Source organism: Stegostoma tigrinum, chromosome 9, assembly GCF_030684315.1.
Source record: "Stegostoma tigrinum isolate sSteTig4 chromosome 9, sSteTig4.hap1, whole genome shotgun sequence".
Classification (NCBI taxonomy): Eukaryota; Metazoa; Chordata; class Chondrichthyes; order Orectolobiformes; family Stegostomatidae; genus Stegostoma; species Stegostoma tigrinum.
This window is the reverse complement of record NC_081362.1, coordinates 18,416,384-18,430,897: the sequence shown is the minus strand read 5'-3', so window position 1 is coordinate 18,430,897 and position 14,514 is coordinate 18,416,384. Positions and strand designations below refer to the sequence as shown.

The window sequence follows — 14,514 nt, the reverse complement described above, 5'->3', positions numbered from 1 at the left end:
AAGTTGTAATAACAGAATGTCTCTATGATGTGGTTAATCATGTGTTTACAACATATTCAGTATGGAAAGGAATACACTTTCTGTTTGTCCTAAACCAGATTTATTTCTGGTTATAATGGAATGCTTGAATTTAAGGTTTTATTAGAGTTTTGTTAGAGTTTAATCTTTTTTCCCATTTTTTAAAATGATTTCCACTGATATTACTTAACCCGTAAGGACTATATATTGTGTGAGCATGTGAGTGGCTGCGGAAAATATATGGCAGGCATGTCAGTGATATGGGCCATCTGACAGGGTATGGAGATGGTACTTCCCTGCCTGAGAGGAAATGGCATGTAAGTGGTGGTTGGTGAGTGTTATGGGTAGTCTGAGATCACATCACATGACAGGTGAAGTCAGTGGGAAATGAGAAGGGTGTGGACTTGGCATGGACTATCTGAGGGAGTATGGGGGAAGTCAAAGATGAGATGGTGAGGAGTAAGGTTTAGGAGGTTTGATTTTTAGAAACTGGGCTGATATGCTGGAAAACTAAGAAAGGCTTTAAAACCTTGTCATGTCTGTACCCACATTGCTATATTTAATGAACTTTCAATGCAAGCCCTATGTGAAAGGACACAAACACAGGGCAATGTCACATACAGGTCAGGTGCTTATGATGAAGGGTACAAAAGCACGTGGGCCAGGCTTTCCTGAGAGCATGCACCTAAATCCAGATCCAAGCCCTTTTGAGGTCATTGAGTTTCGTTAGGATGCATTAACACTGCTGACAAGAGGAGAAAGCTGCTGATAACCTGGCACAGTAGCCCGTAATCTACCAAGATACAAGCCGTTTTGAGTCTTGGCAAATTAACCATGAGGTGAATCAGCAGTCACATAGGAAGGAGATGGAATCCAACCCAGGGCTGCAAGTTTTGTTTCACATACAACAACGGATTACAACTGCAGAAAAACTTGTGCATACAAAATTTTGTGGCTCAGTTATATAAAGACTTGTTCAACCTGACATCATCCTCAATTGCAATGGGACAGCAACTCTATCATGTCCGGCCGAAACCGTCTTTCATCAAGGTTTTGTGTCCATTCTTTGGAACATCTCCCTCTCAAACTCTATAAATACAAGCAGTTTCACTCAGAAATGACATTAAATGATATGGGATCGTGACACCTGATTAGTGTTTATTCAAAGTTATGACATATCCTCTTTACACTGGCAATCATGTCCCAGTTACTTCCTGGAACTTCCACAAATCAGTCTTTCACTTCCATGTAGCAAAAGCATTTCTATTCATATTCTGTACAGCTGGGTACTCAGGAGATTACAAAGCGCTTTACAGAGTGCCGATGAATGTACATAGATATGGACTAGGATCAGATTGGGGCATTCAGCTCCTGTAACCCGCACTGACTTTAGCAAGGTCATAGCTGATCTGATTGTGCCCTCAACAACACATCCTGATAATCTTTAACTGTCTCGTTAGTCAAGAATTTGCCCCTGCCTTAAATAACCATACCTCCACCACTTTCTGTGGAAGAGAGTTCCAAAGACTCGTGACATTCTAAGAGAAGTAAAAATCCCCTTAAATTTGTCTGAAATGGAAAACTTACCTTACTTTTAAATATGTTTCAAGTTCTTGTCTCTCTTACATGGGGAATCTAGCCTTCAGCATCCATCCTGTCATGTCACCTCAGGATGTAATGTTTCAGTAAGATCACCTCTCATTCTACTCAACTCCAAGTGACACAAGCCCAGTGCTGTCCCCATAACATAGCAGCCCCATCTGAGGCATCAATTGTGTGAACGTTCTCTGATCTGCTTCAAACACATTTATATTCTTTCATAAATAAGAAGTGGACAGAGAAAAATTGTACACAGCAGTCCAAATGTGGCCTGACAAAACTTTTGTGCAACTGTAGCAAAACATTTTATATCCCATTCCCCTTGCAATAAATGTCAGGAATACTTCAAATAATGCCACTGAGCTTTTGCACTAACTTGAGCAAATGGGCAAGGCCTTTGACCTTTCAGCTGAAATATGGCTTCAATAATCAAGTACTCTTTCAGGTGCACCAAAGTGCCAGGCCACATTATTGTCTTTACTGTGTTAATGTGCGTAATGATTTGAGTGTCTGGTGTTCTTATGTGTAACATTTTATTGCGTGTGTAAAGTGTTAATGAATATATAGCACAGTGCAGTGTTATTACAAGAATGTAGGATCAGGAGCAGGCTATTTATCCCCTCCAGTCTGGTCTACCATTCAGTTAGCTCATGATTGACATGTGCCAACTCCATATAATCACTTTTGCCCCAAATCCATCCCTTAGTACCTTTTGCTAACATAAATCCATCAATTTCAGTTTTAATATTGACAACTGATGCAGCATTGCAGAAGAGAGTTTCAAACTTCTACAACCCTTTGCATGATGAAGTGTCACCTAATGTCTCTGCTGAACAGTCCAGCTTTAAATTATTTGAGAACATTCCCAAACGTGGACTCCCCAGCCAGCAGAGCTAGTTTCTCCCAATCGAACCCGTTCCTCTTTGTATCTTAAATTTCAACCAGCACCCTTTAACCTTCTAAGTTCCAAGAATTGCAGCAATCTCCTCTCAACTTAAACATTGGAGTTTATTGGACTGGGCAAAATTTCCAAGAAAGAAATATCATAGCTAAGGCATGGACTCCAGAACTAGCACATTAGTCCAGGTGTGGTCTGACCAGGACTTTTTACGGCTAAAGCATGGCATCTATACTCTTGCATTCTAATCCCTAAATATAAAGATCAGAATCCCATTCACCTTTTGGATCATTTATATTCATCTACATTTTTATTAATTTGCGGGTTGAGGACATTGCTGGCTGGACCAGCATTTATTGCCCATTCCCAATTGCCCAGAGGGCAGTTCAGAGTCAACCACGTTGCTGTGGGTCTGGAGTCACGTGTAGGTCAGACCAGTTAAGGATGGTAGTTTCCTTCCCTAAAGGATATTAGTGAATGAGATGGGTTTTTGCAATAATCGATAATAGATTATTCGTCATCATTAGACTCTTAATTCCAGATTTCTTTTTCTTGAATTCAAATCCCACGATCTGCCATGGCAGGATTCAAACCTGGGTCCCCAGAACATTATCTGGGTCTCTAGATTAACAATACAGAGATAATACCACTAGGCCATCATCTCTCCCATTACTTAGATTTATATTGAGCCACAATAAAATCCATTGACCACAGTTTTGCCCATTAACTTAATTTACCAGAATCTGTAATCTTACACTTCTTCTTGCTTACCACATGTCATTGGCAAATTTCTATAGGAGGCTTTCTATCCCATTGTATAAGTTGCTAATGAATACAGCGAGTAGCTGAGGTGCCAAACAGATCCCTCTGACCACAAGTCACATCCTCCCAACTGAAGCACCCCTATCCTTTATCCTTACTCTCAATCCACTGTCACTCAGTCAATTTCCTAACCCAAAAAAAATCCATTGACATTCTCCTGTCCACTACTAAAAAGAAATTAATCCAATTCATCAAGCATGCCTTACTACATATCCATGTTAGTTCTCTCTCTCTAATCAGCTGAAAAGTTTCAAGTGATTCAGTCACCCTCTCCTGAATTACACAACTCCATTTCCAACAACAGGTGACTACTTAATCTACAATTCTGTGGTTTCCCTGTGTCATCTTTCTTATTGAATGTCTAGTGTAACTGAATGCAATGTTGTTTTATTTCCATAGCGTGCATCGCGTGTGTGTCCCATTAATGAGCATAGCTTATTATTCTGGATGAGCAATTTCGATACATGTGTAACGTGTTAATTTCCACATACTATGCTGCCAAAAATAACTACCCTGAACTGCGGTAGAAACACAACTAAAAACACCCACTCAGCACACACCAAGCATCCTGTCAGAAGAATCCAAATGTGGGCTCTCCTGGGAGTTGATGAGCATTTTCTGTCCCTCACGTAACTTCCTCCAATATCAGACAGGTTTGAGCAGCTCGGACCAAGACTTAAATGGAGTAGACACCTAATCTTGTAATATAATCACATCCGCACTTTAGATCATCATAATGTCTTCAGGAATAACTTGGGTGGATTAATTCATGAGGAATTAATAGTATCTTAAGCTTTCTGACTCTTTCCTTCAGTAACTTTTAGTGTTAATTGAACATTCTAGCTAATTATCAGTTAGCTTTAATTCCAGATGTAGCCACACATTTTATCTCTCTTCTCACTTCATTGAGACAATTATCACCTGGAACAGAGTTTGTCTCACACCTACGTCATATGTCCGTGTGAAATCCGAAACAAAAACAGATAAAGCTGGAAATGCTCAACAACAACAATTTTCATTGATATAGCAGCCTTATCATAAAATAACATCTCACAATATTTCACAGGATCTGTAACAGACAATAATTGACACTGAGCCACAAAAAGAGGGATCAAAACAGCAGACTGCAAACTTGAGACAAATCAATGTCAGGGAGCATTTTGAAAGAGGAGAGAGAAGCAGCAAAGTAGGGAGCTTTTAGAAAGTTATATCAGTTCCTGTGACACAGGGTACTGAGGCACAGCTACCAAAGTTTGGCCAAAGAATTGGAGGAATGCGGTGTTCTGAGATTGCTGAAGGAGAGTTGGGAGGGGTCATGGGTGAGATGGGGGATTTGAACACAAGGACAAGAATATTAAAAATCAAGGCATTGCTAAGCCCAGAGCAAATATAAGCCAAAAGCACAGGCGTGATGGATGAATGAGTTTCACTTTGTTAGGCTACAGACGGATGGACTGGAGGATAGAAGATTGATGGCTACCTACGACAGCAATAGAAATTGCTGAGTCTGGAGGTGGCAAAGACAGGGATGGGGGTTTCAGCTACTAATAGCCTAAGGCAGGGACAAAATGGGTCAGCAGGCACCAGGGAGACAAGAATATCCCTGTGAAGTGGTGAAATGGATCTTTTCCCTCTGTACACTGCACCTGACAAAAGAGCAGCGCTCTGAAAGCTTCTGATTCCAATGAAACCTGATGGACTATAATCTGGGATAATAAAATGTGAGGCTGGATGAACACAGCAGGCCAAGCAGCATCTCAGGAGCACAAAAGCTGACGTTTCGGGCCTAGACCCTTCATCAGAGAGGGGGATGGGGAGAGGGAGATGGAATAAATAGGGAGAGAGGGGGAGGCGGACCGAAGATGGAGAGTAAAAAAGATAGGTGGAGAGAGTATAGGTGGGGAGGTAGGGAGGGGATAGGTCAGACCAGGGAAGACGGACAGGTCAAGGAGGGGGGATGAGGTTAGTAGGTAGCTGGGGGTGCGGCTTGGTGTGGGAGGAAGGGATGGGTGAGAGGAAGAACCGGTTAGGGAGGCAGAGACAGGTTGGACTGGTTTTGGGATGCTGTGGGTGGGGGGGAAGAGCTGGGCTGGTTGTGTGGTGCAGTGGGGGGAGGGGACGAACTAGGCTGGTTTAGGGATGCAGTAGGGGAAGGGGAGATTTTGAAACTGGTGAAGTCCACATTGATACCATATCCCCAACACCTTCCACCCATCCACTCCACCAACACCTTCCACCCCAACCTTCAGTTCACCTGGGCCATCTCCAGCACATCCCTCACCTTCCTGGACCTCTCAGTCTCCATCTCAGGCAACCAGCTTGTAACTGATGTCCATTTCAGGCCCACCGACTCCCACAGCTACCTAGAATACACCTCCTCCCACCCACCCTCCTGCAAAAATTCCATCCCCTATTCCCAATTCCTCCGCCTCTGCCGCATCTGCTCCCACGATAAGATATTCCACTCCCGCACATCCCAGATGTCCAAGTTCTTCAAGGACCGCAACTTTCCCCCCACAGTGATCGAGAACGCCCTCGACCGCATCTCCCGTATTTCCCGCAACACATCCCTCACACCCTGCCCCCGCCACAACCGCCCTAAGAGGATCCCCCTCATTCTCACACACCACCCTACCAACCTCCGGATACAACGCATCATCCTCCGACACTTCCGCCATTTACAATCCGACCCCACCACCTAAGACATTTTTCCATCCCCTCCCCTGTCTGCTTTCCGGAGAGACCACTCTCTCCGTGACTCCCTTGTTCGCTCCACACTGCCCTCCAACCCCACCACACCCGGCACCTTCCCCTGCAACCGCAGGAAATGCTACACTTGTCCCCACACATCCTCCCTCACCCCTATCCCAGGCCCCAAGATGACATTCCACATTAAGCAGAGGTTCACCTGCACATCTGCCAATGTGGTATACTGCATCCATTGTACCCGGTGCGGCTTCCTCTACATTGGGGAAACCAAGCGGAGGCTTGGAGACTGCTTTGCAGAACACCTCCGCTCAGTTCGCAACAAACAACTGCACCTCCCAGTCGCAAACCCTCCCATTCTCTAGATGACATGTCCATCATGGGCCTCCTGCACTGCCACAATGATGCCACCCGAAGGTTGCAGGAACAGCAACTCATATTCCGCCTGGGAACCCTGCAGCCATATGGTATCAATGTGGACTTCACCAGCTCCAAATCTCCCCTTCCCCTACTGCATCCCTAAACCAGCCTAGTTCGTCCCGTCCCCCCACTGCACCACACAACCAGCCCAGCTCTTCCCCCCCACCCACAGCATCCCAAAACCAGTCCAACCTGTCTCTGCCTCCCTAACCGGTTCTTCCTCTCACCCATCCCTTCCTCCCACACCAAGCCGCACCCCCAGCTACCTACTAACCTCATCCCACCTCCTTGACCTGTCCGTCTTCCCTGGACTGACCTATCCCCTCCCTACCTCCCCACCTATACTCTCTCCACCTATCTTCTTTACTCTCCATCTTCGGTCCGCCTCCCCCTCTCTCCCTATTTATTCCAGCTCCCTCTCCCCATCCCCCTCTCTGATGAAGGGTCTAGGCCCGAAACGTCAGCTTTTGTGCTCCTGAGATGCTGCTTGGCCTGCTGTGTTCATCCAGCCTCACATTTTATTATCTTGGAATTCTCCAGCATCTGCAATTCCCATTATCTCTGGACTATAATCTGGGTGTTGTGTGACTTCTGACACTGTCCACCCCAGTACAACACCAGCACCTCCAAATCACAGCTGACTGAGGTCTCAGTACCTCTTAAGTCAACTGTAAATGATTAGTACTTTGATATTGCATTTCCCTACTTTGACTGAACATTTTCTAAAAGACAGCTCTTTTGATGCTGGGGTTTAAATGAGGCTGTATTAAGTGGAAGCATGGATCATGGGATAGTAGTTTATGCTGGTCATGGAAGCGGGAGGCAAGGTAAGCAGGAGAACTTAATTGCACCACAGGCCAACTCGCACTCTCGAGCATGAACCCTTTCAGATCCTCACATCCTAATGCAGCATCACATTCCATTCAGCGCCCCCAAGACATTTCCCATTATTAACACTACATCTTTGAGTATATAATTTTATTTTCCACCACCCCATCTCCTCCACATCTTTGAATTCAGAAATTCAGGCAGCCTGGAGGCTTCCTGTTCCCTTAGAATATACTGTCTTTGAATTTGGAAAATTGATAAGTTTCTGAGTTGAAGACTTTAACTTTGAATCTGTTCCAGACAGTGTGACGTCTATAGACCCACTTAGACTGGAGAACCTTTAATCTTTGAATTCCCTTCGCAGAAGATGACAGCCGTCTGCCTGAAGCAGATACTTAGTTTTATGCAATATCCTGGACTTTTTCCTTCTTTTGGGCCATATCATGGATCTCTCAAGCAGGCAACTTTTTCACTGTGGCCGAATCTGTGGATGTTGATCACACCATCTCAATATTCCATGGAATTAGATGCACCAGCACTTGAACCTATCTGAGCAGATTGTTACTCTCAGTCTGCCAGCAAATCTGTGTTGAAGTGCGTCAGCTTTTTACTACAATGTGTTCATTAGGTTCATTTGCCCATAGTGATAGCTTGACATGTCTACTTCCTCAATTGTACTGCTTGGGGATTGCTTCTTGATTCTTGCTTTTCTAAATACAGCTGTGCAAAATATACAATTATCATTTTTGGAATTTAGATTATTTTATAAAGAGAGGCATATAGATGCAAGTTCGCACTATGGAGTCAGTAACCAAGCTTGTATCAGTTTGTGGTTCCCTGACTGGCTGTTCATTGGTCAGTGGTTATTTGACGTAAATAATTCATTTCCTTCCATCATTGAAGAGATTCAGGTCAAAACATCCGCACTCAAGTGCAAGAATTCTTTATTGTAAAATATGTGTAAATTCTCTACTATCTTTATTCTCTATGTTGCAGAGAAATGTTAGGAGATAAACTAAAACTTTCTTCTGAAGTCAATCTTCAATTCTTCTCAAACTAATACCTTGGGGTTTTCTAAAATGGACTACAAACAAAACTAATGTAACCAAAACTCATAAACATCTTATTCTATTAACACACCTAGGGCTTTCCTAAGTTGTTTGCAGTCACATGTTCTCTTGAAACTGCTACACCTAGGTCACTGTTCCAGAATTACATGTTGACACTTTTCTATAAAAGGTTTGCAGAACTTGATCAAAAGTACCTGCTGCATCTTTTACCCTTTGACAAGCTGTAACCCATCAGCTATTGTCACAATTGAAGACAAAAATGGATTAACTTGTTCAGCTTCTCATTCAGTCTCTAGTTTGGAAGTAAGTCTGTCTCTTAAGAAATATTTTCTCCTGGATGAACTATTCTGTGTTTGATTTGGCCAACTCTGAAATTAAATCTTCCTGGCAATATGATTTCTGCTATCCTGCGTTGTTAATGTGATTACATCTTTTCCTTGCTTTAAAGACTTACCCCTGCAGTACACTAATATTGCTTCTGTGCACTACTGCATTGAAGTTTTTCCTGTCCCTGTGCAGTCAAATGAAGGAATCCCAGTGTTTACAAGTAAAATGGAGATTCCCACCTTCTGCAACTAAATGGATCATACCTGTCTTCTTCACAGCTTCTCTAGGTGAACCTGCTTGATTAACAATTCCTGTTTTCTTAACATGAATCATTCCTTTTAGCAAATAAAGGTCTCTGTTTCATTTTGTTTCATCATAACCAATATTTAGAATTCTCGTATTGTTTGCCATTACTTGTGTTATTAAATGACAGAACTCTTCAACTACTCAGTTCACTTGTGATGGAAATGACAGGGCATTAGGCCTCTGAATTTCTTATTTTTAATTTCTTCTCAACTTTGCACGATTTATTCCACTCAACAATCACATGAGTTATACCACAATGTGCACAATTTACTCATCGTTTCAATTGCTTCCTGTCTCCTACACTAGGGAAAACATGTAACAGTAGGAGCCAAATAGGGAATATTTTAACCGGCCTTGTTTTATTTCTGAAAAAATTGCACCCTTCCAACCTCAGCCACCTGAAACTGCAGCTCCACAACTTCAGCACTCCTCCAGAGCATGCTGGTTACATCCTTTAGCATGTAAATTAGCTACATGCACCAACTACAGTTTATTTATCTTTGCTTATACACAGAGCTGAAGCACATATCTGTGCACTGATTGTTTGTTGACACCATTACACCTTGTTATTTTAAATCAGACACTTCACTCACATCCCTTTAAATAGACACGCACACCTAACAATTTGAACCAGCTGGTGTGTGGCCTGCTCTCTATCTTGTTGAAGGTGCAGAGGGGAAAACTGATGTGAAAGTAGGTGGGAAGTACTCTGACTTAGCCACAATTGTGGTTCAGTGATAGTACTCTCAGCTCTGACTTAGCAGGCTTTGGGTTCAAGTTCCATTCAATCTGTTCTTGAGCAGACAATCCAGCCTGGTACTCTGTTCTCATATTAAGGGAGTGCCACCCTTTTGCAATCTTTTGAGTTAAACTTTTAAAGAATACCCCTTTGGCCCTATTGGTTGAACATAAAAGATTCCATGTCTTACAACTAGACGCTGGTTGATGTTCCCCGAGTCAAAATGGTTCCAGATGGGAAGCCTCAAATTGTCAAGCTCCCAGGTAAGGAGGGGTGAACAGGTTTCTTGTCTTTATTAATCTATAAACTCCTTAGGTGGTCACAGCAAGATTAATTTACATAGGTTCCCCTCCCTTGTTGATGCCTTTCTGCCAGACCAAATGCATTTATGTTATCAAAGGAGCCAATATTACCAGGCGTTCTAGAGTTATCAAGAGTAAGTTCATTAGTTGCTAAATGCAAGGAGTAATAATAACAGAACACACGCACACTTAGAAGTGAGCCCAAGAGAAAGATAAAAGTTAAAAGGTATACAGGCCAGTCTTTAGGGGTCATTCGTGAAGAGCAGATAGTGGAATGTTGATAGATTAGCAGTCAATTTCAGGATTCTTGGTTTTGCAGTTTAGATGAAATCCTTTAGTCCAGTTTCTTTTTTACTCATTTACTGCCTAGCTAGTTTCTAGAATTCAGTGCAATGCTGGGGTATCTAGTGAATGGTTTCAATTGTGACTTACACAGCACTCTAGCATTTCAACATTCGATTGGAGGCACGAGTACCTCAGTTCAGTAGCACACACAAACCAGGGTTGAACACTAAAACAAACAAAGAACTGCGGATGTTGTGGAATCTGAAACAAAAACAGGAATTATCAGAGAAAATCATCAGGTCTGACAGCATCTGTGGACAGAAAACTGAGTTGACACTTTAAAGCCACTTCTGAAGAAGTGTCTACTCTAGACTTTCACATCTTCTGGCTGTCATCACTCTTTTAGCTTCTTCTCTCAAACTATTCAATGAAGTGTTGGCAGAGTATATTACATAGATATACATATTACATGTAGAATACTTATTACATAGCTATATTTATAATCTGTTTTATATATATATTACGTAACATAGGAGCAGGTAATTGGTTCATGCTGATGTTGATACAATACTCAAGCTTCCTCCCTCTAATTAAACCTTCCTGCACTGCCTCTAATTCCTCCTTGCTAACGTGTGCATCAAGCCTCCCTTTAGAAGCACCAATACCGTTTGCTTCCTATATTCCCATCAGTTCCATATGCTCATCAACCTTTACATTGAAATTATTTATAAATTCTTTATTTGATTCTATTTGACTATCTAAAATGCATGCCTTTTTGCCGAAGGTTCACCCACAAATAGAAGCAGATTTTATTTTATGTTTTCTTTTCATCCCTTTGAAATTTGTAAGACCTCTGTAAGATTATATCTCAGTCTTTTTATCCAGGGAAAAGTGAGTTTTTTCTGGTCAAAATGTTACAAATTTATTTTAGTCTTTATTCACCCCAAGACTGAGGGATTCAGTTATATTTGGAGGCTAGTGATCTTAAAATTGTTGTTCTTGGCTCAGAGAATGGTAAGAAGATATTTAATAAATGTTTAATCTTTATTGTCTAATACATGGTTCAGAATCATGAAAGATTTTTATAGAGTAAATGGCAACAGGTGTGGTAACCAGAGGGCACAGAATCAGAATAATTAGCGAAGGAACCAAGGCAAAGAAAAGACCTTTTTCATAAACAGGTAACAATCTGAGTGCAAAAGCTGAACTTTCAAAAAATCATTAGGGAAATAAAAAAGTTATGGGGAAAAGATAAGTGTTAAGTAAATTGGCTAATTATTTCAAAAAAGAAAGCATGATGGACTGAATGGCCTCCTCTTGTGAATGATGATAGATTCAATGCTTATTGAATTAGCTTGTTCTCCCAGCAGAAAGCCTTGCCCCCTTGGTGTTATAATGCTATTGATCTGATTGTCTTGGGATCATACTCCCATTGAGTGAAGCTCTCTACCTTGTGGTGGGACCACTACAATATCCACACCAAAGAATTGTTTGTCCTAGTTAAACCTCTTCTTTGCATTGCCAGGTATGATATTATGAATCTTCAAATGACAGAGAATGGTATGTATGACTATGTTAACATTGGGACGTGGTATGAAGGGTTGCTGGACATTGACGATAACAAGCTTCAGATGAACATGACCAAGTTGGTGCGCTCTGTCTGTAGCGAGCCGTGTACAAAAGGTCAGATCAAGGTGAGTCCAAGTGGCACTGTAACAAATTATCTGTCAAAGGATTGGGATGGTTGGATTCATTCTGAAGGTCAACCCCCAAATTGCAGTGATTAGCTACTACTTTCTAAATATTTTCTTCACTGCCCTTCAGAGAGACAGAAGTAGTTCTGTTTCTGATGCAAGGTTGTCACCCTAAAATGTCAACTCTCTTTTTATCTCTTGACAGCCTGAGTGCTCTCCTGCATTTTATTTTCATTTCTATTGACGTGGCTCTCTGTTCTATTTCAACAGGTTATTCGGAAGGGAGAGGTGAGCTGCTGCTGGATTTGCACAAGTTGCAAAGAGAATGAATACATGCAGGATGAGTTCACATGCAGGGCCTGTGAACTGGGCTGGTGGCCAAATGCTGACCTCACAGGTAAGGCCATTTTTGGGAAACTGGCCTGACATTTGGGCAGGGTCCTCAGAATAAGGTTTTGCTGAGGACAATTCTTTTCAGTGTCCTGGTCAATGTGTTTCTTGCAAACCGATATCAGTGAAATAGATTATCTGATTATCCTGTCACTGACTGACATCCTTAAGTGATCTATCAGCAACAACTTAAAGGCCTCGTCACGTTATAGATTGTCTCTGATCCTGGCAGGTGGGGATGAATGTTTTTCAGAACTCCTATTTCTCTATTTTTCTAATTTATTGCTGAACTTCTTACTTCTTTCTTTTTCTTTTTTTCCCCGAAGAATTTGTACTTAAGAATCTGTACCTAGGTACCTTGGTACTTAAGATGGTGCTGTAAGTGGTGGGTTATAACCTTTTCACTGTACTCATGTGAGTACATGTGACAAAAAACTCATTCTAATTCTATTGTAGCCCATAAACAATGTGTTCTGCCTGCTGGGTTAGGTGGGGTGGTGTGTAGGCCTTTGATCTTTTCCAAACTATGTATGTTTGTGAGCTTGGAGGGAGCGTAGAAGCTGACCTTGCCTCTTAGCCCCCTGACAAGCCCCTGTCCCTGCACAGCACTCCACACTCCCACCACATCATATCCCTTCCCCCACTATCCCCCCTCCCCGAACCACCACCGATACAACTCACCTCCTGTGCCAGAGATAATGGGAACTGCAGATGCTGGAGAATTCCAAGATAATATGTGAGGCTGGATGAACACAGCAGGCCAAGCAGCATCTCAGGAGCACAAAAGCTGACGTTTCGGGCCTAGACCCTTCATCAGAGAACTTTTTTGTTTGATGTGTGGTTGTAGGGGGACAAAGGTGAGCCCCTTGCTAAGGACTGACCGTTCGTCCTCAGTCAGTGGGAGGTCTGGGGGGATGGGTCTAGGCCCGAAACGTCAGCTTTTGACCTCCTGTGCCCACTGCTTCTGGACTTCTGTGGCTCCAATTGGCCAGCAGCCCGATTGATCTGGGGGAGGACATCACTATCCCTGGGTGACCGCTTAAGTACACAGTAGGTGCGTGATCTGATCTTTCAGTTCGTATTGGAGAAGATGACAGAATCCTGCCTGCTTTAGACTTACCACCAAGTTAGATGAAAAGTGGACACTCCCCTCAATTTCTTTCATCTGGGCCTTTATGAAAAATGTCAAAGACTGTGTTTTTAATATTTCCCCTTGCTTTTATTGATCCATACTATGCTATGTGTTTCCTAACACACACCCCCACCAATCCCACAATATTAAATATTGCTGGAGTAATAGATTCACAGCCACCACTGCCTAAATAGCTACTTTTCATTAGCATTATGTAGATGTTCAGCACAGGAATCGATCATTCAGTCCAACAGTTCAACATGTTGATCGTTACACAATCTCATTCACTGTATATCGTCTCACATCAATCAAAATGTCCTTTCATTTATTTAGTCCTCATATAGTTATGAAGCATTCACTTACATGTATCTGATCTATTCAATTGATCTACTCTATGTGGTTGCAAGTCTCACATTCTCACAAGCTTTTAGCCAGGTAAGGTTCTGCTGAATTCCTTACCTGTTTTATTCATAGCTATCTTTCACATTGACCGCTAGTTTTTAACTTTATGCAAGAGGAAACATCTTCTCCTTGTCTATTCCTTCAGATTTCATTGTAACGTTAAAGACCTTAAGTAGGTCTTCTCTTAGTTTTCATTTTTTTCTGGAAGTAACATGAAATTTGAATACATGCGTTATCCAAAGATCAATTAGAAGGAATTATTTATTATACTGGTATCAGGTCACTGCAAACATGAAAGAATATTAAGGTTTAAAAAGGCAAACAGAGTATTTACATGGATATAATTCGCTGGTTTAAATTTGGTTGAGGAAATCCTTTGTCTGATCTTTCTCCCTAACAGGCCTTCTTCACCCAAAGTCACCCTTTTTTCTTGAAGGGTTCTGTCCAACTGTTCCAACTGCAACACTGTCTCATTGACACACAACAAATTTGGAAAGAACTGAAAATGCACCTTTCCCATTTGGTTGTCACATGAAGTGGGGTGTCCTTGCACACTTTGGCATCTTTAGCCTAATC

At 42.1% G+C, this 14,514-nt stretch overlaps 1 protein-coding gene across 6 annotated transcripts in view; it reads left to right on the top strand.

Annotated features, from left to right (window-relative positions):
* The window catches only part of LOC125455041 (metabotropic glutamate receptor 1-like), a 248,161-nt gene that overhangs the window by 199,199 nt on the left and 34,448 nt on the right, over nt 1-14,514 (top strand). For all 6 annotated transcript variants that reach the window (XR_007248131.2, XM_048536538.2, XM_048536541.2 and 3 more), the window contains exons 6-7: nt 11,846-12,014; nt 12,285-12,411. Coding sequence is in view for 5 of the 6 variants with exons in the window: in XM_048536538.2 (XP_048392495.1) it covers nt 11,846-12,014; nt 12,285-12,411 (296 nt within the window). In the remaining variant the exon portion in view is untranslated. The remainder of the gene's footprint in view (nt 1-11,845; nt 12,015-12,284; nt 12,412-14,514) is intronic.